This window comes from Melanerpes formicivorus, unplaced genomic scaffold (genome assembly GCF_026170545.1).
Source record: "Melanerpes formicivorus ecotype bairdi unplaced genomic scaffold, bMelFor1.0.p_v2 SCAF_5, whole genome shotgun sequence".
Classification (NCBI taxonomy): domain Eukaryota; kingdom Metazoa; phylum Chordata; class Aves; order Piciformes; family Picidae; genus Melanerpes; species Melanerpes formicivorus.
The window spans coordinates 22,100,593-22,127,308 of NW_027142357.1; the positions used below are offsets into that span (position 1 = coordinate 22,100,593).

The following is a 26,716-nucleotide window of genomic DNA, read 5'->3' on the forward strand; positions in this document are numbered from 1 at the left end:
AAGGGACTGGAATGGGTACCAAGAGAGGATAAAGGAGTAAGGGAATATAAGATGGTGAGCTCAGAGCGAATCATGGCTACTACCTGTCTGTCTAGATAACTGGAAATTAAGAGCTGAAAGCTGCCTATTGACTTATTTAAGGTCTGTGGTTAAAGCATAGACTTGCAATGTTTTTCCTGGCTGTGGAACAAAAATTGGTTTCTGTGGGTTGGCTGGGCCTGCCTAAAAACTGGGCTTCTGCTTTAGCTCTGCCATGAGCACAGCCTAACTGTTGGCAGCAAACTTGGAGCAAGAAAGATGGGGTTTGGAGAAAAGTGGAGCCATGTAAAGGCCAAGTGAGATGAGGTGCAGCCTGTGCCTTTGATATGAGTGGGATAGGAAGAGGCAGAGTTGTGGCCAAAAAAGTAACATTCAGCTCCAGTGTGTATTATCAAAGACTTGTTTGTGACTGGAGTCAAAAGCGCAAGGGAAATGCCAGAAGAGAAATAACTAAAAATGCTTTTTGCATGGTGATTTTTAATGTAAGTGGAAGATTGCTTCTGCAAAGGCTGTTTTGCTATGGTCCATAGCTTGCAGAACTAAAACTGGTTCAGTACAAATGTGGGAATAAAAATGCAGTCTGCATACATTGTGCATTTTGTGGTGTGCATATAAAACTAAGCCATATGAACAAAATGACGTGCAAGCTAAATCCCTTTTTAGCATCACAAAGTAAGAAATGTTTGTTGCATAATCCAAATGATTCTTTAGTAATGACATAATAGAAAAATAACTCCTTTACAGTGAAAGGCATGTAGTAGGGTGCTGTATCACCATACCATAACCAGCTTTAAATCAGTTGAGTTTTCCCTTGGGCTACACACCACTTGGCATCATCACTCTCCTTCCAGAATTCCCCTCTCTTTTGTTAGCAGGAAATTTCTGCTGAAATGGCTGTTGAAAATATTTAGCTTTGGTCCTTCAGCAAATATCTTGAGTTTCCCTGCAGACACCATGGTTTGGTAGTACACATGATGTACATTGAAACATGTACATCATAAGCCTTGGCTATCCTCTAAGCTAATAAATGAAATTTTTTTTTTTCTTTAAATGCCAATTATACATTTTTTTTAATGCATGTCTAAAGCCCAACTGAAATGTCTTCATGTGTGCACTCCACATTAGCTCTCCTGGACATCATTAACATTCACGTAAATGGTATGTTGAAAATCAGAGTCCGTTGCAGAGGTTTCTGTGCCTCTCTTACTGCCTTTAATATTTAAAGCACTTTCAGCACTGGTAGTATTTTCTTATTATCTATACAAGATGTAAAAATCAATTTGCACGTCAATCAGATGGCCATGTAAGCTACTGAAGGTTGCCAGTAAAGCTAGCATCACTATTAACCTCTATCCTACCGTCCTCTCATGTACATCCAAGAAAATAATTGCAAGTGCAGAGGAAGGACAGCTCAGCCTTGCTCCCACCATGGCAAAGCAGGTCCCAAACATTCCAGGACACTGGGGCCTGCAGCTCCCAGCCAGGAACAGAGGCCCCCCAGTTGCTCATGTTTATGACACCATTAACTGTTGTGGAACTTTGCCAGCTCACCATAGCTGAGGATTTTGTTTCATCACCCTCAGGAGTAATTGCCGATTTTACAGTATAGAATTACCCAAGTGCTATTAATAGATCAACTTACAACTGAACCTTAGTGTTAAGTCTCACTTCTGTCCTGGCATCCTGAAGTCCTGAGTTAGAGCACTGGTGTTGACAGCTGTTTTACCAAATATTTTTTTGTACCACTATGGCTTAGAACGTGCTGGAGCAGCACTGTTAACCATAGCTCATGGCGATGCAAAAAGCACTCCAACAGATGCTAATCTACTCCATGGCATGTAACGCCTAACAAATTAAAGTGCTACCTTAATCTTGTGACACCTCCCCCCCACACACCACCCCCCCAGCAAAAACCATCTCTTTATTGTTTTTGTAAATGGAAATAATTTAGTTGAACGTAATTTCTTTAATACACACTTAAGTCTTTTACAAATGTACAGCTCAATAAATGTGAGAATAAAAAGATAGCAGAGACCCGTGGTTGATAATTACTTTCATAATGAAGCAATGTCAGTCAGCAATTTTCCAAACAATGAAGCTGTTGTCCTGAAACGTTACAGTATGCTTTATGTTGCAGCCATTGAAATTTGGTGTATAACAGCTACTGCAGATTGTCCACCAGAGAGAGCTGTTGTGAAATTTTTTTCCAATTGCTTTTGAAAATGATTCTGTCACTGGTTTATAACCAAAATTACTAAATTCACAGTAGGTGCAAATGAATCATGTCGTTTATTCCACTGGCCAAAGAAAAGTGTAGACAGCAGTATCATTAATGGGCAAACAGTTACACCTCACGTGGCACTTCTGTTCATTTCTTAATATTTATATACTGATTAAATAAAAAAACCCAGTAAGAAACAAAAGCCCAAACCTGTTTCTCCTTATACTATCAGACTATGAGGAACAGGAGAAATGCTTGAAATTTCACAGAGGTCTGGGGGAGGAGGTGCAGTACTAATTCTGGCTCTGGCCGGCTACCGCCTGCACAGTAGAAATAAGATGCACAATGCACTGGCAGCCGCCATGTAACGTAGAAACCTGGTTTACTTCATTGCAAACAAATGGACAATATATATTGTACAATATATAATAAAAATACAGCCGATACGAGTGCCACTAATTAACAAAAAACCTAATGTTAAGACGTAAAAACGCTCATCTTTTAATATATACACTGCAGTAATAAGCCACAATAAATACATCAAATTCCATATAATAATAAATACCAAAAATATAAATACAGAAGAATACAGTTAATTTGAATAAATTATTACAACATAAGGTTTAGGTTAGGTTCTGTTGAATATTATTGTAGCTTATATTACCCTTTGGCATCTTTGATGTTACAACTTGTTTGGGGGGGGGGGGAAAAAAGGGGGTGGGGCAGAAATTAAGAATATGTGTAGTTCATGAAGCTTAGAATTATTTCCATGTACAGGTTTTTAAGATGAATGATCTTTCCTTTTGCTTCTTCAAACAGTTTAAAAGCAGCAGTCCAAATAAATATGTTGCTGTACTGTTGAGATCTCCACTTTAGTATGCAAGATCATCTGCAACGGAAAATGTTAAGTACTTAATTATCTTTCTCAAAAATTATTAGTTAGAAGTAATACACAGATTTTAAACAAATGGCTTCAGTGACATCACAATTTTACTAGTTCCATTTGAACAGATTATGTGTGAAAGACCATGTAAGAAAGACACGAGTGCTCTTGAATCCATGCTGTGCCAACAAAAATTTCAAAAGCAGTTTCATATTCTTATGGGGAAAAATATATATATATATACAGAGAGACAGGATCCTCCTAAAAGATATGGCTGGACTGGACAGTATAAATGTAGTTTGTATTTGTTAAAGCTATGGAAACAAAAAATGTAGTAGGTGTTGGTTTTGTGTTTTTAACAAACTTGCTACCTGTCAGCTGTAATGGAAATGAATCAAAATAACTGATTGCCATGTTTTGTGTTAGCAGGCAGTAACCAGTACACTTGGATTAATTTTGTTTGTGAAAGATGATTACAGCAGGATGTAATTTAACTTAAAAGACTGACTTTACTAAGACAATATTATGGGCTGAAGCTCTTAGGAATGGATTTGTAATGTACAGGCTTTGACTATTTTTGCACTGTTAAAGGTCTAGGACTTAATTTTACATCAAACACTTTTTAAACATTTCACAAACTACACTGCAGGAATATTTCCACAGAAGTGCCTACAATCAGTCAATTAAAAGTAGGGCCCAGTTGTTAAGCACTGTTATGTGAGAATGGAAATGGTGGTATTTGTGTGACATGGTTTGAACAAACGCCAAGCATACCTGCTTCTGGTTTTGTTTCAGAACTGGCTGCCAGTGCACACAATGATGCCATCTCTTCAAGAAGCTGGAAATGCTCAATCTATGTATTAGAGATTCAAAAGCAGGTGGCTTGCTCATTACAGTGATCTGCCAGTACCCCAGCAAGGCTAATCTTCACCCATAATCCAACTCAGAATTTCATTCATAAAGACCGTAATTAAAAAGTTCAAGATGGTAAAATCTAAAATAATTATGTGCCAGAAAAGCCTAGGCTAAAATGCTAATAAAAGGACACCTATTTCTTTTTTCCTGTTAACATCTCCTGTTATCTGAGAAAGAGGTTTCATAGAATAGGTGCCTGGGAGCAGAGTCAACTAAAAGGATGTTGAACATGACTTTGCAGTCAACAGGCAAAGACAAGACGTGGCAGTGACGCTTCTAAAGTGTTTTACTTTGCACCTTTTTAACCTGTGCTTTTGGTAAGTCTTTTATTTAATGTCCACTTGGATGTAACTGGTGTGGAAAAATGGTATTTCCTGTTTGCACTGAGCTCATGTCAGTTTTACAATGTATTAAATAAATAAAACCAAAACCCAAACCCCAAACAGTATCTGGCAAGGTCAGGCTTACTGTGAACATGCGTATACTTTTCCATCCTTGCTCTGGGGATATCTTAACTTCCTTTTTTCCTCCCTGTTTGGGGTTGAGGATTTTTTTTTTTGGAGGGGTGGGTGTTTGTTTTCATACAGCGTTTTCTTTTGTCCTTTAGAAGAAAAAAAATAGTCCTTATCAATCTGCCTCTTGTCTTCCTCTTTTTCTCTAAATTGCTTTCTCTGTCCTCCCTCCACTCACTACAGAGAATATGCACCACCTGTACCTCAAGATAAAGGATTATCTTGATCCTTGTGTTAGAATAGTGGTGTTCATTTGATTCTTCTGTCTGCCACCATTTTTCCTGTCTGCTGAGAAAAGCTAATCCAGTCTTTAGAGATTGCTGAAAAAGCAAGTCGCCTCCTCACCATAAAGACTATACAGCAGTAGAGCAACACACATTTTTAACTCTCAAGACCAAATTCACTTCTCTTTTATATAAGGGTGTTTTTATTATTTCTCATACTAGGAAAAAAAGAAACTAAAATTGTAACAGTAGTTAGAAGGAAATTTTTTGTTTCCCTAAGGAAATGGTTTTCTACTTTCCCTAATCTTGGGTTTCATGCTGTACTAGGCTGTGCACTGAGCCTCAGGAGTCAACAAGGATCCCCTACCACAACTCTGCAGCCTGTGGGGTAAGTTTTATTCCTGTTTGTGTGTATGGAAAGGGACAGTCTACAGATCCCCCTGCCCAGGACTGCTCCCTCATGACTCATTTTTAGAGACGGGGGGGTGGGGTGGATTTTCCATCACAGTTCCAAGCTGTCTACATGCTAAGCAAGTGAAAAATAAAAATAACTCCTTTAGCAAAATAAAGGACAGACAGTACAGAGCACACTAGAGCTGCCCTCATGCTCAATTTTAGTGAAAAGCCTTACTGCATAAAAGACCTTTCCCAGACACTAAAATGAAGAGAGGAAGGAACTAAAGACTATGGCTGCAAAACATGTTTCATGAATTGGATGTTCTTAGCAAATGTCAGATTCTTGGTATCAGCCATTAGGGTAGCAGAAAGTTCTTAAAGATGTTACAACTTTCCTCCTTAAGTTAAAACAATATTCTGGCACATTTATTAGCAACAAAAAAGCTGCCTCTGATTTAGGAAACACAGGAAGCACAAAGAACCCAAGCTTGTGGTCACTCAGACATCTTTACAACTAAATCACAACTGTTCATCACTTCACAATGTTCATGCTTTGGATTTCACACTTGGACAAAACAGACAATTCATATAGTAGTTTGCACGTGGACAGCAATTAGAGAGAGAGAAAACTTAAGGATTTTTTTTTCCCTAAATTTGGAAACCTTGAAAAGGCAAATGTTGAAATCTCTCATACCAAAGAACACGTTAATGAGCTAGACTCTGTTTGGAAAATAACACGAGCTTTCTACCATTTTAAAAAAATAGTAATCAGATTTAATCTTTTAGAAATAAATTCTATAGAATATATTCTCTGAGTCAATTTTACTTTTTCTAAGTATTTTACATCAAATGTTCTGCAACTATAATAAAGCAGATGACAGAATTAATCTTTAGCCTCAGTTGGAAAGTGTAAACACCATGTAACACTGAAGAACTTCCCATAATATTCCTGACCCTAACCCTGTTCCTGACTGCTTCAGGAAAATGACTGGCACAAGGGACATGAATTTATACACTCCAAGAGCCATGACACATGACCACCTTACTTAGCAAATGCCTTCTCAAGGCAGGCCATGGGTCTGAGTTGCTTTAGCTCCGAGTGGGGGCACCTGCTTCACTCAGGCACAGCCTGGACAAGGAGCTTTAACTGAGAGAATCCAGCCGGCTAAAGATGACAAGAAGCAGGGAACAGGACTGTGTGATGCTGCCACGTATGGTGTTGCAGGCAAGCTACAATCTTTGCAGCTCTAATTAAAGAACTTGACAGGTAAATGCTGTATAGTCAACACAGCCTTTAATTTTCACTGTGAAATTTACTGTTGGAAATTTACCGCAGAAAGGAGAGCTTCCTTTTGCTGTGTTTCACATTAGTGACCAAACACAGCCCCTGAGCTGCATTGGGCTTTACTGGGAAAGTGACTTAGTCTACAGTACAAAAACGCTATTATGATAAAACCAAAAAACCCCACACCACCCAAACCAAACACCTCTATTTTGCCTGTTCTATAGAACTATTTTTAATCAAAGTACCTCCAAGTATCTTACAAACTGAAGCTTCCAAAGAATGAAAGAAGTGACACAACAGGACAAAGGCAAAGCCAGCAGAACCCAGGTCTCCCCTGTCTGAGCCAAATACTCTCCAGTATATCACACTGCTATCAGAGAGTCAGGAATATCTGAAATACTAACAATACATGTTCTGTTCTGCAAACAAGTGTATGTACACAACCTTTAACAAGTCAGCTAGGCTTCTGAGAAGCAGGGAATGCTACTTGATCAGGCTGTTAGCACGTCCACTGAAATACAATACCCAGATAAGATTAGAAACTGGATCTGGATTAGTTAGCAATCCAGTGAGTAATAACAACACCCAGAATACTACATGGAGGTTCTGCAGAATTTAGACAAAAGGAGGGATCGTACTGTTAACTGACTCAGTTAACAGAGCAGTGTTAACCAAATGATAACAGCCTAATCAATGGCTTTAAATAAATAGATGTTAGGTTATGATTCACTAGCAGGCACTTATGTAAATGAAAAATAACAAAATGTCACAAATATAAAACTTTCTGATCTAGATCTCATATAGCTCATCAAAGAATTATTAAAAGTTTGGTTTGTTTAAAAAAAAAAGGGAACTATTATATACTTTTACTGACCAGCTTTTAGTTTTTTAAAGGATGCTCCAGTGCAACAATTAAAGTTGCTGCAATTTTGCCAGGAAAGGTCTCATTTTATGTCTGTCATCAATAAATGCTTTACATACAAACTTTAACACTGTGTTTTTCATCAAGAGAGGCAAGGTTCACACAATAGGTAAAAAAGCATCCAGTTTTAGGTGCTGTTCCAGTGCTCTCAAGTGTGAAAATTGTTTTAACAGAGGAAAAGGTTATGACTGATTTTTCTGAACTTCATGCTGTAAGTCTAAACTACCTACCAATTTATTACCTGGTTTCTGAGGTGTGGTTTAGCAGTAGCCAGATATCTTGGGAAATGAAGCTGATACAACTAGCAGTCCAGTGAACATTTCCACAAATGATATACTGTGTCCATACAGAAGCAATACTGCTGTTTGTCACTTGGGACTGTAATAGTTTTATCATGCAGAAGTAAGCCTACCCAGAATGAGAGGTCTGTATACTCTTATATGAAGAGCACTTTTTCTGCTAAACAAAACATTGAAGTCTAATCAAGGGGTGGAAATCTTGATTCTCACCTTATTTCTACAGCCTTCACTAGATTTCACAGTTAAATTAGGCTGTATATCTATTTTGGTCAGGGCCGCATCTACTCTTTTCTCCCCCCCCCCCCCCCCCCCCCCCAATCAACTTATAGATGCTAAAAAAAGTCTCAGCTTTATTATCTGCTGCTACAGAATTGTTTGGGGAAGAGGTTTAACCTGTATCAGAACAAGAGGTTTCTTTCTTTTTCTTTTCTCTCCCCTCCCCCCCAGTATGAGTCTGTTAGAATGCTTGTTACATTATTAGTACAGCTCCCAGAAAATTTCTATGAATTACAAACAGCTTTGACTTTGTAACTTGTTGCAAAAGCTAACCACGACCTGTTTACTCTGTATCCTGAGATCAAATCTTGATCAGAAAACATCAGATCTAAAGAAAAGTATTACTATCTATATTATCACCAGGTAATTAATTTTCCCAACCATAAATCCTTATTTTGCACATTTCACTTTGTGACTCCCAAAATCAGTTACTTTAAACAAGTGAAAATAGTATAGCCCAAGGACTTTCTACAGTCCCTGCCTTCTCCACTTTATCCATTGCAAGCTACTGCTTATCCTATGCTGCACGCTATGGAGAATGTAGCTCTGCTCAACCCTGACACGCCAGTGGCACAGAACACACACACCTAAGTACACAGAAATTTATACAGCTGCTAAAGCTATGGAGGCCTGAGGTCTGAAGCCTGTGCCAATGGAAATATTAAAGAGCCATCATCTTGGTGCTCTAAAACTAAGTGAACTATATTTTATAATCAATTGCTGTGCCTGCTAATATTATTAAAGGTATTTTTCATAGGAAAGCACAGCGGCCAAGAAATTTCTTATTGCTCAGTAAGGGGATGAATAATGAAACAAAAGATTTCATTTAACTTTCCCCTGAGAGAAATACCCTGGTAAAGTGTGCACAATCCTCCAACACACTCTGAGGTTAAAAAACTTTTACTGATTCATAGCTACTGTCCCAGGTCAAGTAGAAGGGATTTGTGCTTTTGGTGCTGGTGTCAAGGGAGAGTACCAGATTTAAGCCTGTTGTTAATGAAGATGCCTGTATTTAATAGAGATTGTAAGATTTGCCCATAGAATACCTCAAATAGTATTACTGTTATTCTCAGATGCAGTACTTTATGAACTAACATGCTTCTCTTTTAAAAATAATGATGGGTATTTGCTGTATGGAACTGGAGAATACACATGGTTATCTGGCTACTCAGCCTTTGTGTCCCACGACTAAGGAAGAGAGGCTAAGGAGCTGTGGAGCCAGATAACCAGCATGACTGCACTTTCCCAGGAGACTGAATACATTGCAAGTGGGGAATGCAGTCCAGACAACTAAGACTTTTCAGTGCAGTTCATGTAAAACATGTAGGGCTTTTGGTGAAGAAAACTAAATAGAAAACCTTTCCAGATACTACATGGATTAAAAATATTTTGCTAATTTAACATAGAAAGGAGAAGCCACTTTGCCCAGATTTCGTATCAAAACAATTAAGTCAACTTAGGTGTTTTTGTTTTTAAAGCTTATTTTAAATTTGGCAGCAAGGCTGGTTAATAAATTAAAGGTTGAGATAAAGCAGACGTTTTAATTCCCATCTCATTTAAACACAAATGGAATGATAAGGTAATGGATATCCGTATGATGCAGTGCTATTTTGCTTGCAAACTTTAGCAGATACAAAATGTCTCAAGGTGTGCTTCCTCACTGAATCTACTGGTTTCTGATTAAACCAAAGGACACTGTAAATTTAAGGTATGATCAGAAGTCCTCAAAAGCCAGTCCTGTATTTCATAAAAACTGCAAAATACTTGGGAAATGTAGACACCTTCATGTTGGATTTTTCCATGCTTCATTTAAACTTTGATTAGTAAGACTCTGCTTTTATAAATTATGTACAGACATACCCACAAACTGGCTTGAGACAAACATACAGGTTTTGTTACAGTGAATTTTAAGATCTTACATTCACCTCAGAGTCTGGAGCTATGGCATTTCTCCAAAATAGTTCACAATTCCTGCAGTTAATACAGTGCTGCAAAATGGCACTAAAGTGCATTAAGTATCTGAATGTTTGTTGGGCTAAAAGGTGCTGTGCAAGCTTAAGCTGCTGCTTTGAGATTATATACAAGATTATTTTTCTTTGGGAAGGGGGTACTGGTTCTGGAATGCTACTGGTTTTGATGGAGGATTGTCTACCTTTCACCTTTCTAGAAAATGCAGATGCCCCCTTTCTGATGCTTCTGTTTGTCAAGAACAGTAAAAGAGAACGTAGTATACTCTAAAAATGCGTTTCAAGATAGCTTAAGAGAAATTATAGTTAAAAAAGGAAGAAAGAAAGAAAGAATACAAGGTACTCCAGATGAAGAGTGGACATGCTCTTTGTACCCAGCTATGGATCTTCTGTGTGAATGAACATGCTGTTAATTTTTATCAAAACATGAGTACTAAACTACCATAAATAAAATACACACAGTACAGAACTTTTTTTGTACAGTAGTTACTTTTACATTAAACTTACCATCTTTTCAGATATGTTGAAAATTAGGACTCTAAACATGATTATTTCAAAGTATCATTATTAACAATCTTGCACAGGCCCGACAATCAAAAACACGAAGCTTTGATTCAGATAGCTTGGCAGGTTCCACATACTTTGATAGGTAGGCTACTTTGAAATATGTTGGATGTATTTTTTACTTACATTGTTTATTTTTATCAAAAGACAGTTTGATTATTTTTATTTAAATCTTTACATGAACTGTTTTTGTGCAATACCACTGCCACTGTAGCTTAAGAAAACAAAATGTGTCTGGAACATTGACTATAGACCAAGTGCTGTCTACCTCTTAAAAAAGTGTCTAGGAAATCCAATGTGAGTTCATTTTAATACAGGAAGTCAGTCCTAGAATAACTTTAATATTAAACAGGTACTGTTTCTACCACTGGTGATTTGATGCACTCTTCATGCAGTCTGCTCTTTTCTGGGAGGCTCAGTGAATTCTCAGCAGGATGCTCTTGTATAAGACTGTCACCATTCAAAGCTGAAACAAAGCCATCTGGAGAAGGACCTTTCAAGTATGAGTGAAATTCCACTTGAGGATGACTGGGCCTGTGCTCTGTGTATAAACTGTTACATGGAACACTGCTATCTCCTTCAGAAGATGAGCAGCAAACAATCACTGAGGGGTTTGCAGAAGGGTAATGAGGGCTGCTAAAAGTTTCCTCTGATTGCCGTGTGTATTCAACAAACTGTTCTGAAGTCATGTTGTAAGGCACCAGAGAAAGACCACTGTTCTTGACAGCATCCCTTTCTGAGTAAGTCTCACCAATCTGGTTAGCAGTGCCAGCAACTTGGTTCTCTATTTGGTAATACAGATTTGAAGAGTTAGTATAGTACGAGGCATTTTTAGAGTGGTTTTCATGCACAGCAGTTCCATCAGAGTAGCAAAGGACAGAAGGAAGAGGCACCATGTCAGCATGAGAGCCCATGCTTTCTACAAAGTCATCTGCTTTCTCTTCTTCATCATCTTCCTCTTCATCTTCCTCTTCTTCTTCATCATCATCAGATTCACTAGGGGCTAAACTCTGTGTGCTAGAATCTGTAACTCCACTACAAAAGCTACTCCCATCTTCTTCTTCTTCCTCTTCCCCTGGGCAGTCCAAGTCCTCAGCTGACTGAGAATGCAGAACTGCAGCCGGGGGTTCTGTTTCAATCTCAAAATTCTCTGCAATTGAATATTCAACTGGATGGGGTCCTGGACTCATTGAACTAGTGTGTGCACTTATCTCGTTGTGGCAGCCATTTAGTGCTGGAACTTGCTGCTCCCTGTTCTTCTCCAATTCAAGTTTCATTATTGTGTGCAGAAAGTGAGTTCGTACACGGATAGGGTTAAATTCAATTCTACCTGCTGTATTGCTACACCCTTCTTTAGTGCAACCGCATGGAAAAGACATACGATCCACCTTTTAAAAGAGAAGAATATAGATTAGCAAGAAACAGCATAAGCCTGTTGATATGACAGAATTCTGACAGCCCAGAGCAGTAGATGAGCGAAGTTGGGGCATTCACCTTGAGAAGCACTTGTAAGAGTAGTGGAAGCTAACAATAATTCAGCCTAGGAATTTAGCACTACTGACAGGAACTGGGAGAGACACATACGTGCAACACTGTTCTGGAGTAGGAGAAATATGTTTCGGTTGCACAGGTGACAGCATTACACAGTAGAACACTAAGTAGTTTTTCTGTTTATGGTTCTGCTACAGTTATGCTGTTGTGTTGTGCTCAAATCTAGACAAAGGCATTACCAAAGCGAGTGTTAAAACTTGGTAAAAATCAGAGAAACTAGAAACTTACTGAAACCAAATCAGTCATACGTAAAAACCTTTAAAAAGAAGTTGCCAATGGAGACACCTGACCACAGAGAGTATAAATAAAAACTCAAGTGCATTTTAAAAGATGCTCGAGCCAGTTGTAGATGCAATATTGTAAGCTCAACAGACTGTGGACAGAAGTTATATATCTAATAATAGCCATCTTAAATTTCTAAAAATGTGACCAAGCCCACATGCTGGATAGTCAGATCAGATAGCTTAAAGTGAATGACTTTCACCTACACTGTAATACTTGCAAATACGATGCAGAGGAGAGCCATTTAACACAATCTAGTGCATCTTCCCCACATGTGAAGATGAAAACAGGAATTGGAAAGAGAATATATTACTTAGAGTAGCACAGACAGTTTAGATTGGATTTAAGATATAATGAAAAATGCATTAAGAAATCAACTCAACCACAAAATGACAACTCCAGAGAATTAGTGGAAGCAGGGTTTGGGGAACATTTGGGACACTGACAGCTGTACAGATGACACTATGTAAATGTACAACACTAAAGGTAAAGCTACCTGCTAGATTAGCAAAAGTTATTTTAATTGTCTACACATGAATTTATCACAGTTATTTTAATACCATGCTTGTTAAATACAGGATGGTTATCATGGAGTTTCTTTTATCATCTATCATTGCATTGGGATTATAATTCGCATTTGGACAGTATGTGAATTTGCTCTAAAATAAAAAGTAATATTCCTTCTGAAATCTGCAGGCTACTGATTCTTCTGTTATTTGTATAAGAACAAAGAAAAACCCTAAACAACAAACATGTCTAAAACAATCATAAAGATGTTTAAGGAGACTGCTTGCATTGTACACTATTACATAGTCTTAAATCTGAGCCTTGAAAAACTAGTTTGAGATCCACAATTGTTTTCATCTAATAATTAATTTTCAGTAGTTCTAACTTCAACAACAAAAAGTACATGCATGTGCATGCACACACCCCTCTCCTCTCCTCTTGATAGTTAAATAACAACAAGAATATAGACATTTACCTGACATTTTATGCCTGCAAGACTGCAAGTGCAAGTCTCTGGATCACAGAACACACGGCAGTCACAGCCACAATCCTCCCTGGACAGGCGGATGGCCCGCAGCTCATGTTTTTCTTCCACATCAATCTTCTTCACCCCAGAAGCTCGCAGCAATGCCCTTCGCTTTTTTGTTGGCAGAGGTTGTAGAAAGAAGTACTCATCTACTTCTGTGTTGTCTAGATCAATGTCATCATCAGAAATGTCATCCAGTGTCAGCGTGTTAGCTTCTTCAGATTCCACTGTACCATTCTTCGTCATCTGTTGCATAGAACAATTAACAAAGTCCTTAAACAATACTCACACACACACACACATACATGTACGTGTGCCAGAGACGTGAACATGGGGAACACATCACGAATGCCAGCTGCGTGGACTCTCAGCAAGTTTCAGAATATGATTACAGATGGGGTGAAAAGCCAGTTCTTCTCCATTTAACATGTGAATTAACCACACATTTTTAGTTTCATGTTTATCATAGAGTTTGGGTTTGTTTTTCTAAGTTTCTAATTCTTACCTGTTCTTTATGACCTTTATCATTTGTCACTGTTTGCCAGATCTCATGCCTTTCTAAAATTTCAGTCTTTTGTATATTGTTTCACTACTTTCTGAGCCCTTCATTGATTTTAGTTCCTGTATCTAGGCTGTCCGAAATTCTTCAATATCCCTTTTGAGATAGTAAAACTACCAACACGGTTTCAGATTAGAATGCATCACAGATTTGTGAAGCGGTGTATTTTATGCAGTATGCACTACCTTGTTCCTCTTTAGCCTGACAAGTTTTTTGAAGTTTGTACAGCTGAAGTCACAAAATCATTTGCTTCTTGAGTTGAGAATTTTAAGCTTGGAAGTCACTTAATTTTGTCCCTTTGTACCTAGATTACTTCATAGCACTAATGGGTACAGCTCCTCTGAAGTTCTTTCTGCTGCTCTATGGTCCTGAAAATAACCCATCTAGCTTTGTGTCATCACAGATTTCAGTACTTCACTAACCAGTCCAGGTTATTCTTAGGTAGTTAATGAATTAATGAACCTAGAATAAAGAAAATAAGTTGTGAATCTCTTGTAGAAAACCATTTTAGAGGATTTGTGCTCCTTTCCTAGTGAGGTGAATTTCTGAGCTTCTGCAGATACAACATCCTGCCGCTGAGTTATTACCAATGTATATTCTAGATCTCAGAACTTTCAAAGATAGTTTCAAAATTAAATAGAATAGAATAAACCAGGTTGGAAGAGACCTTCAAGATCATCGCGTCCAACCTATCAAACAATCCAACCCACCTAATCAACTAAACCATGCAACCAAGCACCCTGTCAAGTCTCCTCCTGAACACCTCCAGTGATGGTGACTCCACCACCTCCCCGGGCAGCCCATTCCAATGGGCAATCACTCTCTCTGTGTAGAACTTCTTCCTAACATCCAGCCTAAACCTCCCCTGGCGCAGCCTGAGACTGTGTCTTCTTGTTCTGGTGCTGGTTGCCTGGGAGAAGAGACCAACATCCACCTGTCTACAACTTCTCTTCGGGTAGTTGTAGAGAGCAATAAGGTTACCCCTGAGTCTCCTCTTCTCCAGGCTAAGCAACCCCAGCTCCCTCAGCCTCTCCTCATAGGGCTTGTGTTCCAAACCCCTCACCAACTTTGTTGCCCTTCTCTGGACTCGTTCCAGCAAGTCAACATCCTTCCTAAACTGAGGGGCCCAGAACTGGACACAGTACTCGAGGTGCGGCCTAACCAGTGCAGTGTACAGAGGCAGAATGACCTCCCTGCTCCTGCTGGCCATACTGTTCCTGATGCAGGCCAGGATGCCATTGGCCCTTTTGGCTGCCTGGGCACACTGCAGGCTCATGTTCATAAGCATCAAGCACAAACATTAATTGTAAGACAGCACACTTTGGTACCATACTCCTGTAACTCATCTCATACAGAAAGGGCCATATGTACTCAAGGAGGAAAAAAGAAAGAAAAACAATTACTGCACTGAAGAAAGGTTAACTTTCCCATCCATAGTAGAATTCACTGGTTCTATCTGCCAGACAACACAGCTACAGGGTTTATAAATTTTCTTCGACAGATAAAATTGGATTCTACAGAGAATCAAGAGAGTATCAAATGTTAAAACAAAGCTCAGCAAGATGACATTCATTAGAAAAAAATACATTTTCTCAATCTCAAGTTACTTAGATTGAGCATCGTACTATATAGCAGATGTGAAATGTGCAGTTACATGATTTTTATTTATAATTCCTTTTTATTTTATTATTGTTCTACAAAATAACTTTGCTTAAAATGCAAACACAAGCAAACAAAAAACCAGATCCCAAATGTTCATGTCTTGAGACTCATTTTCATTAACAGTTTCATCATGGGCATCACCATGGCCTCAGAAAAACTGCTCCAGTGAATGTAATTTGAATGCTTCTACCTACAGAAAAACAACCATTCAACTTCCTTCTCTATCAAATACATTTTCCAATACAGAACTTCAGGGAAACATTAAATTTTCTCAGTTGTCATAATATTGCATATCTGAATTAAACTTGCTATATAGATGGGTAAAATGTCTCTCATAAAGTAAAAGGTTAATGTCATAGCAAGAGAACAAGGCAAAGACCAATGAATATGTGAAGCCTTTGAAATTCACTTTAACTCTGTAAAACATGGAAAATTTAAGTCATACAACTTTGCCTGCCCTAGCTAGAAATTATTCCTTACAACTTCCCATAATGGAAATCAGCTATGCCCACAGACCCAGGAACTTTAACATCACTAGGGTCACGCTAAGCATTGTAATGCATTAAGAATAAGCAACGATGACTATTCCAGCTAATTTATTGTGCTTACTCATATGTTTTCTCAAATGACAACCTCACACCTTTCATCTTGACGAGATGGCTTTTATGTCCAGAATTCCATTAGAATTTTCACACTGCTTGCTAACAAGTGTTTATGTCACTCTCAGCAGTGTTTACATCAAAGGCTGGTGCTAAATAGCTAAACTGACTTGAGGATTATTTTAAAGTCATTACCTGTTTTTAATTAAAAGAAGCTGCTTATTTGGCTCTTCACTTTTAGCAAGTAAAATAATAAACAGTACCTAATATTATGGATACTCAACTTCAACATATTCCTCTGTTTATGTTTTAAACAAAATCTGTAAGAGAATGTTTTCTGCCTACAGACTTATGCATTTTAATCAAATGCAACAAATTTAAAAACCTAGGGAAGCTGAAATTAAAACCCACACTGAATATGCCACTTCCTTTTAGCATAACAATCTCCAAACAGGAGCACCTTTTTGAGCAAACTTTGCCCTACTTCATTTTCCCACTTTCTTCATTTCTCTCTGAGATGTACAATATTTTGATGCAAATTCTGATTAGTACCTTTTCATTAAAGGCAACTGCTGACATCGTCACCTTAGAATGACGGTGTCTCCTTTTTGTGTTCATTTAGGAAACATGTGAATGGCCAAGCAGTTCTTCCATCTCTACAAGGTGAAATCAGCAAGGCCCAGCTGTCATCGAATTGTGGATTCATTTAGGCTGGAGAAGACCTGCTCAGTGCTCTGCAGCAACTCTTTACTTTTGAGAGGGAAAATGGGTTTTATTTTATGTTTTTACTGTAAGTGTAATCAGGGATGTAACTAAGCTGAGTTCAAAAAGGAAGTTTTCAATTCCTTATGTTTTTATACATGTTCTACAGTGAAGAGTAATATTTTATTGTAGTAGAGATTTAACACAAATTACCATTTTTAACCCATTTTCAGGATTCTGATGTGATAACCACAACTTCTTAACAGTGTCAGCTTACCAGTCTTGTAACATGCTAGTAAACTATTCCCACATCAACTGCTGAGGACTAATGGAGAAATCATCCCACCACTGCTGGATGAAGGGGAATGGACTTTTCTATTTGGTACAAGTAAACAAGTAAATTTAGGTTGCAAAGCAGGTTTCTTTCCCTATTCTGTCAATACTTATAAAATCATAGTAAAGAGTATCATCCACTCAAGCAAATGACTGGAAGATGGAAGCACATGTTGCATTTGGAAGAGGACCAAAAAGTAGAGTCTATGACTCAAAAAAGAATGGGCTGGAATTGAGGAATTAAGTTAATGAAGAAAGACTTCCCAGTCAAGAGGAAAATTGTGAAAGCACAAAAGCCAAGCTCTACTCCATATAGATGAAGGCCTCATCCAATCACTTGAGGTAAAGAGGTTCTGTGACTTCGCTCTATTTACTTTCTAGCCATAAAAAGAAAAGGAGGTTAAATATTTGCATGCCTTACTATCCTTTACTCACTCCACTGGGGATTTCTCTCCCTCTGAGCTGATTTCTGGAAACCAGCCAAGGGATACACACAGTATCACTGCTTACACGGACACAGCTCAATTCACACCTTATGCTCTGATGATCCAATGATGTGAGATGTTTAGGACTATAATGTCTATCTAGAGGTAAGTCACTGGTCTTCTATTTCCAACCTATCCAAATATCTATCCTTAGTTTGCCTTTGTCCGGAGTGGTTTTATGTTTGTTTTCACGATGACAGTTCAAATTTTATGACTACTTAAGAATCTATTTAGTTATTCAAATAAAAAACAATTAGGAGACTGAAAAAAAAAGTATCTTACTATCCTACAATAGTAAGACACAGAACTCAAGAACATGGACCATAGAACATAGAGCATTCTATGGGAAAAATGCTAAAAGGCATTTCTCAAACTTGGTGGGGGCCAGTTTGCTCTGGATAACTGTAGTAGTGTCTGAAACAGAGATACATCACAGAAGAAGGGGCTGTAGAGGACAGCAGTTCAGTTGGAATTCTAAATATTGTTCACTTTTAATTACAAGTAATTTAATTACATCTGAAAAAAAAAGCCCCAAATACATCTAACATGAGCCATTACACAGGAAGTATTTAATCCACTATAAAAACCATAACAAAACCAGTTGTTTTGCCACCAGTTTCAAAGAGGCAGAAGGGACACTTCCAAGAACACAATCCCTCTCTCTGTTCAACTCTACTCAAATACAGTTTCTTTCCTCTCCTGTACTCTGTTAAAATAGACAGCTTCAACACTGTAGCCAAGATTTGTTCTGACTACCTAAACTAGTTTAGCCTTCTAATTTGTCTGACATGTTTCTTCTTAAGCGCAGACATCCTTTGGTGAAGAATCAAAGATGCATGATCATAAATACTGGTAAAAAAAGAAAACATTACTGTTTCCTGTATCTTGGCCACATTTGCTCAAGTTGGCCAAAAAAATAAGCTGCTTCCTTTGCACTGTGCAATGGCTCAGAAGACTCATTCTTTTCCTGGAATTTCCAGACTTGCTGAACACTTTATTGGAGACTGACTTCCACTATTCCTTACCTTTGTTTTCCTCTCTGTAGAAAACAGAGGGCAAACAACAACCTCCTTATAAACCACTTTAAGTACACATCTGTAAGATCTACAACACCACTTGGTAAGATCGAACAAAAATACATCTCCAGTAAAAGAATAAAAATAATAGCACCATTGTTTTGACTGAAAATGGAATTCATAGAAAGGAAAAGCTTTTGTTTAACACATATATCGGGCTGTGATGCCACTCATTCCAACAAATAAGGCAGGGATCACAGTCCTGAACGATTTTTACCTTTAGTTTTAGAGAATTTAGTTTTTCCTCCCTCAGATGCTCTCTCAACATTTCTCGGTGCAGCCTCTCCTGTTCCATCGCAAACTCTCCAAGCGTGTACTGGCGCACGCTGTTGTGGCGAGTAGACATTCCCAGTGTGCTTCCCCCTTGGCTGGGAACACTGGTGAAGCCTTGTCTTCTCGTGAAGTAATACACAGTAACACAGTTAAAATGGACATTTTTTGTTCTCTTCCGCTTCTCTCTCTTCAGGATTGAAGAAGCTAGAACAGATGCAATGACATTAGGAATAATAACTTCAGATAGCAAATTCATTTGTGTAATGCCATTTACCCGAACAAGCCCCGACTGTGCACACACTGAAGTTACAAGGTGTGCAGTACAAACAAGGAAGTAACATTAGAAATATTGACTGTACACACAAATCTTCAGACCATTACAAAGCGCTACAGTCATGAGCACTATTGTCTACTTTAGAACAGAAATTTTGGGTTAAGACAGTTTTGTTTTCCCACAGCATTATGAAAACATTTTATCTGTTTACCGAGGAAACAAATAAATCCCAGCAAAAGGAATTTCTTTCACAGTGTCACTTCAATTACATTGATCCACTGACTTGCTCTTCTTCAAACCCCTGCAAACAAAACAACGTTGCAGATGACAGCAGTGAGGAGAGCAGCAGACCTAGCCTCTCACAGGTCTATATGCTCTGTCACCGTTCTGTCAGGAAGGCTTAACTGTACGTCCTGTAGCTACATCCTTTAAAGTGCCAGATCACATTGGCAGGAAGGATTCCTACCTCTTATAATCTAAAATGTGATAAATCTGTGGGAAGAGGTTGTTTTAGGATAGCTTTGGAAGGCTATAGGGGAGATTTGCCTATGCTCAAATTAGAGAAAGCTATGTTTTGTCTTTGACTCTGAGGGTAATGTAAACGCCTTGTAAGTGAAGGAGAGAAACCAGGCAGAATTTGGTTGGATGCGTTAAAATACTGTTTTGTTATTTTGACCTACTGTATGCCTTAATTACACATATGCCAGTAGAGAAAAACCGACTCAGATGTGACACATGTGCCTTCTGACAGACTATATGACTTTGCCATATAAAGTAATAAATGTCTTTGCCTGCTTACATCTTGTCCTGGAAGCATTGCACAAGGCAAATATACCATCTCTGTAAAATCTCTATTATAACAAAATTGGTGTTAGAAACACTATAAAGGTAATACATTTAGTGTTTAATGTTGTCCCAGAAATTCATACCATCATTATCACTCAATTAATATAGAAATAATGCTGAGAAGCAATCAAATCCCCTTCCTTTCACTTGACCTTTGTCCTGTTTTCATCCACTGAACCCACGTGTAGGTGTGTACATATTTTCTAATGTACAGAATTTTGACACAAAGTTATATATGATCTAATCTTTTCTGATCCCCCATAAAACTCATGCTCATTTTCTTGTACACATATGCATTATCTCACAAGACGGACTTGTTAAAAAATAAATGCCAAATTTTAACTGCTATATGTTCTTTTTTCTACATTTAGTAATTCCCAATGATACTGATCTACTGTTTCTCGCCTGTAACAGTGGTGAGCCTTTAGAGAAAAAAAGAAAGACACAAACATTAGAGAAAGATGAGAGACACTCCTTGATATTTAAGCAGCCTGATTGATTAATTGGAAAATGGCAATAGGATGTTGAGATTGTAGATAGTAAGTCATTGCTCCGCAGTTGCTCAGCAATTTGGCAGGCATGAATCTAAGACCTAACTGCCAGAACTCAGGCAGTAAAATGATTTAAAAGGTGCCTGACCATTCTTGAAAGACTCAGAACCATTCTATAAAAGCAGAAAGAGCAACATAATGTACACTGCCAGTCCAAAATTGCACTGTCTCTAAAGGCTGGAAGCACTTGGCCTTCTGCCTTGGTTTCACAACAGTTCCGGTTTACTGTCACAGTTAAACCACAGTTGATTCTATAATATTATTATGTAGGGAGATGTTAATATTCACAAATATAAAGACCTCAACCTTTTACATGATGTAATTTAGTCCTAAAAAAGCAGCATAATCTGCCTAGCTATGTGAAAAACAAGTATATTAGAAGATACAGACCTGATGATCTGGATGAGGGCATTGAGTCCATCAGTAAATTTGCTGACGACACCAAGCTGGGGGCAGGAGTTGATCTGCTGGAGGGTAGAGAGGCTCTGCAGAGAGACCTCGACAGGCTGGACAGATGGGCAGAATCCAACGGCATGAGATTTAACACATCCAAGTGCCGGGTTCTGCACATTGGCCACAACAACCCCATGCAGTGCTACAGGCTGGGGTCAGAGTGGCTGGAGAGCAGCCAGGCAGAGAGGGACCTGGGGGTGCTGGTTGATGGTAGGATGAACATGAGCCTGCAGTGTGCCCAGGCAGCCAAGAGGGCCAATGGTATCCTGGCCTGCATCAAGAACAGTGTGGCCAGCAGGAGCAGGGAGGTCATTCTGCCTCTGTACACTGCACTGGTTAGGCCACACCTCGAGTACTGTGTTCAGTTCTGGGCCCCTCAGTTTAGGAAGGATGTTGACTTGCTGGAACGTGTCCAGAGAAGAGCAACAAAGTTGGTGAGGGGTTTGGAACACAAGCCCTATGAGGAGAGGCTGAGGGAGCTGGGGTTGCTCAGCCTGTAGAAGAGGAGACTCAGGGGTGACCTTATCACTCTCTACAACTACCTGAAGGGAGGTTGTAGACAGGCGGATGATGGTCTCTTCTCCCAGGCACCCAGTACCGGAACAAGAGGACACAGTTTCAGGCTGCGCCAGGGGAGGTTCAGGTTGGATGTTAGGAAGAAGTTCTATACAGAAAGAGTGATTGCGCTATGGAATGGGTTGCCCGGGGAGGTGGTGGAGTTGCCGTCATTGAAGGTGTTCAGAAGGAGACTTGATGGGGTGCTTGGTGCCATGGGTTAGCTGTTTGGGTGGGTTGCATTGGTTGATGGGTTGGACACGATGATCTTGAAGGTCTCTTCCAACCTGGTTTGGTTTATTCTAATAAAGATTTATTCTAGTAAGTAAATTATAGACAGCATGCTCTACTGACATAATCACTCATTAACCTAGTTAGGGCTCAGTAAAGCATTGACATAGTATTTTTTTTCCTAAATTCTGCTAAAGAGCTAAAAGCATGGTTTATTATCTAAATAACATGCACTTCCTCAGATACACTGCAGGTATGTTAGATCATAAAACAGATAAAGAAGCTCCTACATTCAGTTAAATGCTCTCCGTGAGGGGAATTCCCAAAAATGTGCAGGATGTACACAGAGGAATCAAAACCAAATTCTGTTACATTAGACATTATTTAAACTTACATCCAAGTTTAGACAAATCTCTTATCAACAGAGCCTGTCCACCATATTTACAACAGGAAGCTTTCAGTGGGGCGAGAGGGCTGTTTCATTAAAAGAGACTAGTTGATCCTGATGTGGCAACTTTGCATCATATTAAATAGTTTTTAATGTACTGTCCTTTTTCATACATGCCATCTTTTCAAACCAAAACTATCTTTAATAAAACCCAATTTCTAGAATTTGGAAGATGGGGTATTTTTGATATTGTGATATTTTCTTTCAATTTTAGAGTAGAGTAGAGTAGAGTAGAGTAGAGTAGAGTAGAGTAGAGTAGAGTAGAGTAGAGTAGAGTAGAGTAGAATAGAATAGAATAGAATAGACCAGACCAGACCAGACCAGGTTGGAAGAGACCTTCAAGATCATCGTGTCCAACCTATCATCCAACACCACCCAACCAACTAAACCATGCAACCAAGCACCCTGTCAAGTCTCCTCCTGAACACCTCCAGCGATGGCAACTCCACCACCTCCCCGGGCAGCCCATTCCAATGGGCAATCACTCTCTCTGTGTAAAACTTCCTCCTGACCTCCAGCCTGAACCTCCCCTGGTGCAGCCTGAGACTGTGTCCTCTTGTTCTGGTACTGGTTGCCTGGGAGAAGAGACCAGCCTCTGCCTGTCTACAACCCCCCTTCAGGTAGTGGTAGACAGCAATAAGGTCAGCCCTGAGTCTCCTCTTCACAAGGCTAAGCAACCCCAGCTCCCCCAGCCTCCCTTCATAGGGCTTGTGTTCCAAACCCCTCACCAACTTTGTTGCCCTTCTCTGGACACATGCAAATACTCAGTCAGAACTTTCACTGCCTGTATATGCTTTTACCCACAGGAAAGTGCATATTAAGAATTCCTGATTCTGCTGAAGGAGGTACTGACACCATTCTGGGATGTATCCAGTTTCTGATACAACAGTATTGGTGTTATTTGGATCTCAACTGGATCTTGCCTCTATTTTAGAAGAAATATTGATAGGTAACGAAGGGCAAGTAAAATAACTACCCACAAAGGGAGTGAGAAAGGAAACTATAGCAAAATATTAAAGGAAACAAAGATAGAAGGCTAATCTTAAATATCTATGCTTCATGAGAAAATAGAAGGTAACTGTGCTTACCAGCAGGAATACTAAAATCCTGCAATGAAAGTGCTTTAATTTTTTTACTGTATCAATTCCTATGAAGGAGGTGCTACTTTCATACTACTTTCTATGCATTGAAAATCATAGTACTTTTTATACATAAAGAAATCAATCTCAAACTTTATTCATATACTACACACTAATAGTTAAGTGAAGCTAGGCAGAAGACTGGGATTTTATTCCAGATGAAAAAAAAAGAGAGAATGTAATCTATGATAAAAACTAGATTAGGTGAACAAACTTCTTCACAATGTGGATGTTTGGGGAAGGATGGGAGTGCTCATGAGTGTGCTGTCAAAATTTAGAACGTGAATTTCATAGACTGATGCACATTTATGCTTTTTTTGGTCAGCAGTGTCTCTCAGTAAGACTATAGTTTTCATGAACTATCTTAAAGAACCATTAAAATTGCTTTTCTTCAGGGTTTTTTTGTAGTTTTTATGCCATAGCACAAAAGTTTTTTGCTTGTTTTTCAGTATGTCATGGACAAAAACTGTGTCAAAACGAAACTAAGCTGAACTTCAAGAAAATGCAACACCACCAACACTATAAATCCAGCACTATTCAACTGTACTGAAGACAGTGTGAGAGCAGACACTGTAAACGCCATTAAAATTCATGGGTTTATTTATTAACATTGTAGTTCACAGTCAAATTATATTATAATCTGTATCGGTAAATAAGCATGTAAACATTCAGAGCTCTCATATTACATGTGATTACTTTTTTTTCTGAAACTATTACGGGTTTGCTTCTGTCTCACCCAAGAGTTCATTAAAGTGAGGAACTGCAGCTCCGTAGTCATCTCTTCACATTGCTGCTAGGGCATAGTCAGAATATATTCGTATTTATGAGAGTGTTGTTTGAAAGAGCTGATCAGCAAGAACTGCACAAGATTACAAGACTTAATTTGACTACTCAAAAGCACAGAACTGAGATGTCAATGAGAGAATAGAGTTGGGACCATTTCAATAACCAAGGACATTAAAGGACATAAAAGGAAGCACAGTCAATGCTGCAAAGGCACTATGTTCTTACTCTACTATGCTTCCTCAAAATCTCTTAGCAGAGGCAGAAGTGACCTCAAAATAAATTATTATTAGATGTTGAATGGAGATGTTGAACATTTTCCAAGATCAGGGACAAAGTCTATGGGATAACCATCTAACTGGCTGTGAGACAGGAATGCAGATTAATTTAGTGCATGTTGGGAGAAAGGTTGTGAAGCTTACACCCAAGACATGCTTTTGCTGTCTCTGGGAATGGAGATCCATGAAGCTGCCTGCTGAATGGCTGAAGGATAGAGTCTCGTGAAGGTGAACCTGTTTTGGCTAAAACTATTGAAGCAAGGCTCAAACAACAAAACATGCAGCTTCAGAAATTATTCTAAAGGCTGTAGTGCCCATGCAAAGATCTTTGCCTAATGAACTGTAATTTTAATATTAAAGTTTACACCCCTCAGTATGATAATGAGCCTAATGGAGCACATGCTAAACACATGTGACTGTGTTGCTCAACTCTCCACCCAAATCATGCTTAAGTGTCACCTAGAAGGCAGAGACAGCCAGTTTTAGGGGACACAAAACAGCAAGGTGAACCCCTCTCCTCCATGGGGGAAAGACTGGATTTAGCAGAGACACTCAATGGGCTGTGCTTTTTTTTTTCTCCCATGGCAGGGACACCTTCCTGCTAAGAACTATGCATTCAATATACAGAATCACAGAATCACAAGGGTTGGAAGAGACCTCAAAGATCATCCAGCCCAACGTGTCACCACAGACCTCATGACTAAACCATGGCACCAAGTGCCATGTTCAATCCCCTCTTGAACACTTCCAGGGAGAGTGACTCCACCACCTCCCTGGGCAGCTCAACTTTTGCCAGAATTACCATTTCTACTGTACTAGCACTACTCCACAGATTGGTATCTGACTTTGTCAGATGTTACTTGGGATTTATTAACTCAAGCAGTTAGTACATTCATCACTAGCAATGCCAAATCTGTTGTATCGGTTGCTTTAATAACTTAAGACTATTGAGTATTTTAACTTTCTGACCCTGTGTCAGTGCGAGTCCATATTGGGCCACTGGAGAAGAGACAAAATGTTAAATAGTTTCAGTAAGAGGCCAGACAGAAAGACAACAGTAGTCTAGAATGTAATGTAACAAAGTGCTTTAGAACTCATTCAGCTCTTTTGCCTTAAGCCAACCAGAACTCAGAATATCAGATCATCTCATTGAGAATCAGGGGCATATGTTATTTTGCATGCACTGTACCTTAAATAGGACGTTCAAATAAGTTGTAATTACTGCTAAGGACACTGCTTAACTCAAGACAGAGCAGAAGGACAAACAAAATACCTATTTTCTGATTTATCAGAAAACAGGAACATATGCCCAGACAGAATTTTCTGACATTAATCAATTAGTAAGCTCCTTTCAGAATGAGGGTCACAGATTGCACAAGGCTTGCATACATCTTTGGAGTCAGTTTCGAAGGTTTTGCAGGGAAGCAAATGCTGGTAATCTAAAAATTTATCCACAGAGTGTAAGCATCACACTTTTCCAGAAGAGACTGAGTAATGGCTTCCTTTCTTGGCCAGTTCTAAAAAGTATGCACATGCCATCTGCTTGTGTAACAAGTGATATCAGTAGATGCCACTATCATCTGTTCTGTGCAAAAAGGGTGATATTTACTGCAGACAGAGTCTGCTAGGCAGAGACGCAGGTTTTTAGCAGCTGCTGGACATACACTGTCAACAAGAACTATAAGGTTGGTTTTTGAAAATTAGTGTCACTATCATGGGTCTAACAGTTCATAATGACTGAAGATGCCACAGGGAATAGGAATTTTCATCATCACCCAGAACTGTCCCATGGATCACACATGAACTTTAACACATTTATATACTACGAGTCTGATATATTCCATGGAAGTAAAAAATTACTCCATTCTAAGGTATTTAAAGAATATAATTTTTAGTTCCTTGTTCCATGTATGGAACTAAGGTTTTTTGATAGATACCTAAGAACTGTAATGCATAAAATATATCAATCATCAGAGGGAAGGATACTGTTAAGAACATAATTACTGCTACAGAACTATCTCTTAGAAAAGGTGACTGTATCTGAACAAGGCTTTCAGAAAAGGATATCTTCAAACAGGACTGAAAGAATTCTCCATCTGA

At 38.8% G+C, this 26,716-nt stretch overlaps 1 protein-coding gene across 7 annotated transcripts in view; it reads right to left on the reverse strand.

Annotated features, from left to right (window-relative positions):
• Positions 1 to 3,064: 3,064 nt before the first annotated feature.
• CSRNP3 (cysteine and serine rich nuclear protein 3) overlaps positions 3,065 to 26,716 on the reverse strand; it is a 107,856-nt gene continuing 84,204 nt past the window's right edge. For all 7 annotated transcript variants that reach the window (XM_068138716.1, XM_068138718.1, XM_068138717.1 and 4 more), the window contains 4 exons: positions 19,003 to 19,262; positions 13,319 to 13,615; positions 10,447 to 11,891; positions 3,065 to 3,149 (listed from right to left, as the gene is read on the reverse strand). In XM_068138716.1, the coding sequence (XP_067994817.1) occupies positions 10,848 to 11,891; positions 13,319 to 13,615; positions 19,003 to 19,262 (1,601 nt within the window). In that variant the 3' untranslated portion in view covers positions 3,065 to 3,149; positions 10,447 to 10,847. The remainder of the gene's footprint in view (positions 3,150 to 10,446; positions 11,892 to 13,318; positions 13,616 to 19,002; positions 19,263 to 26,716) is intronic.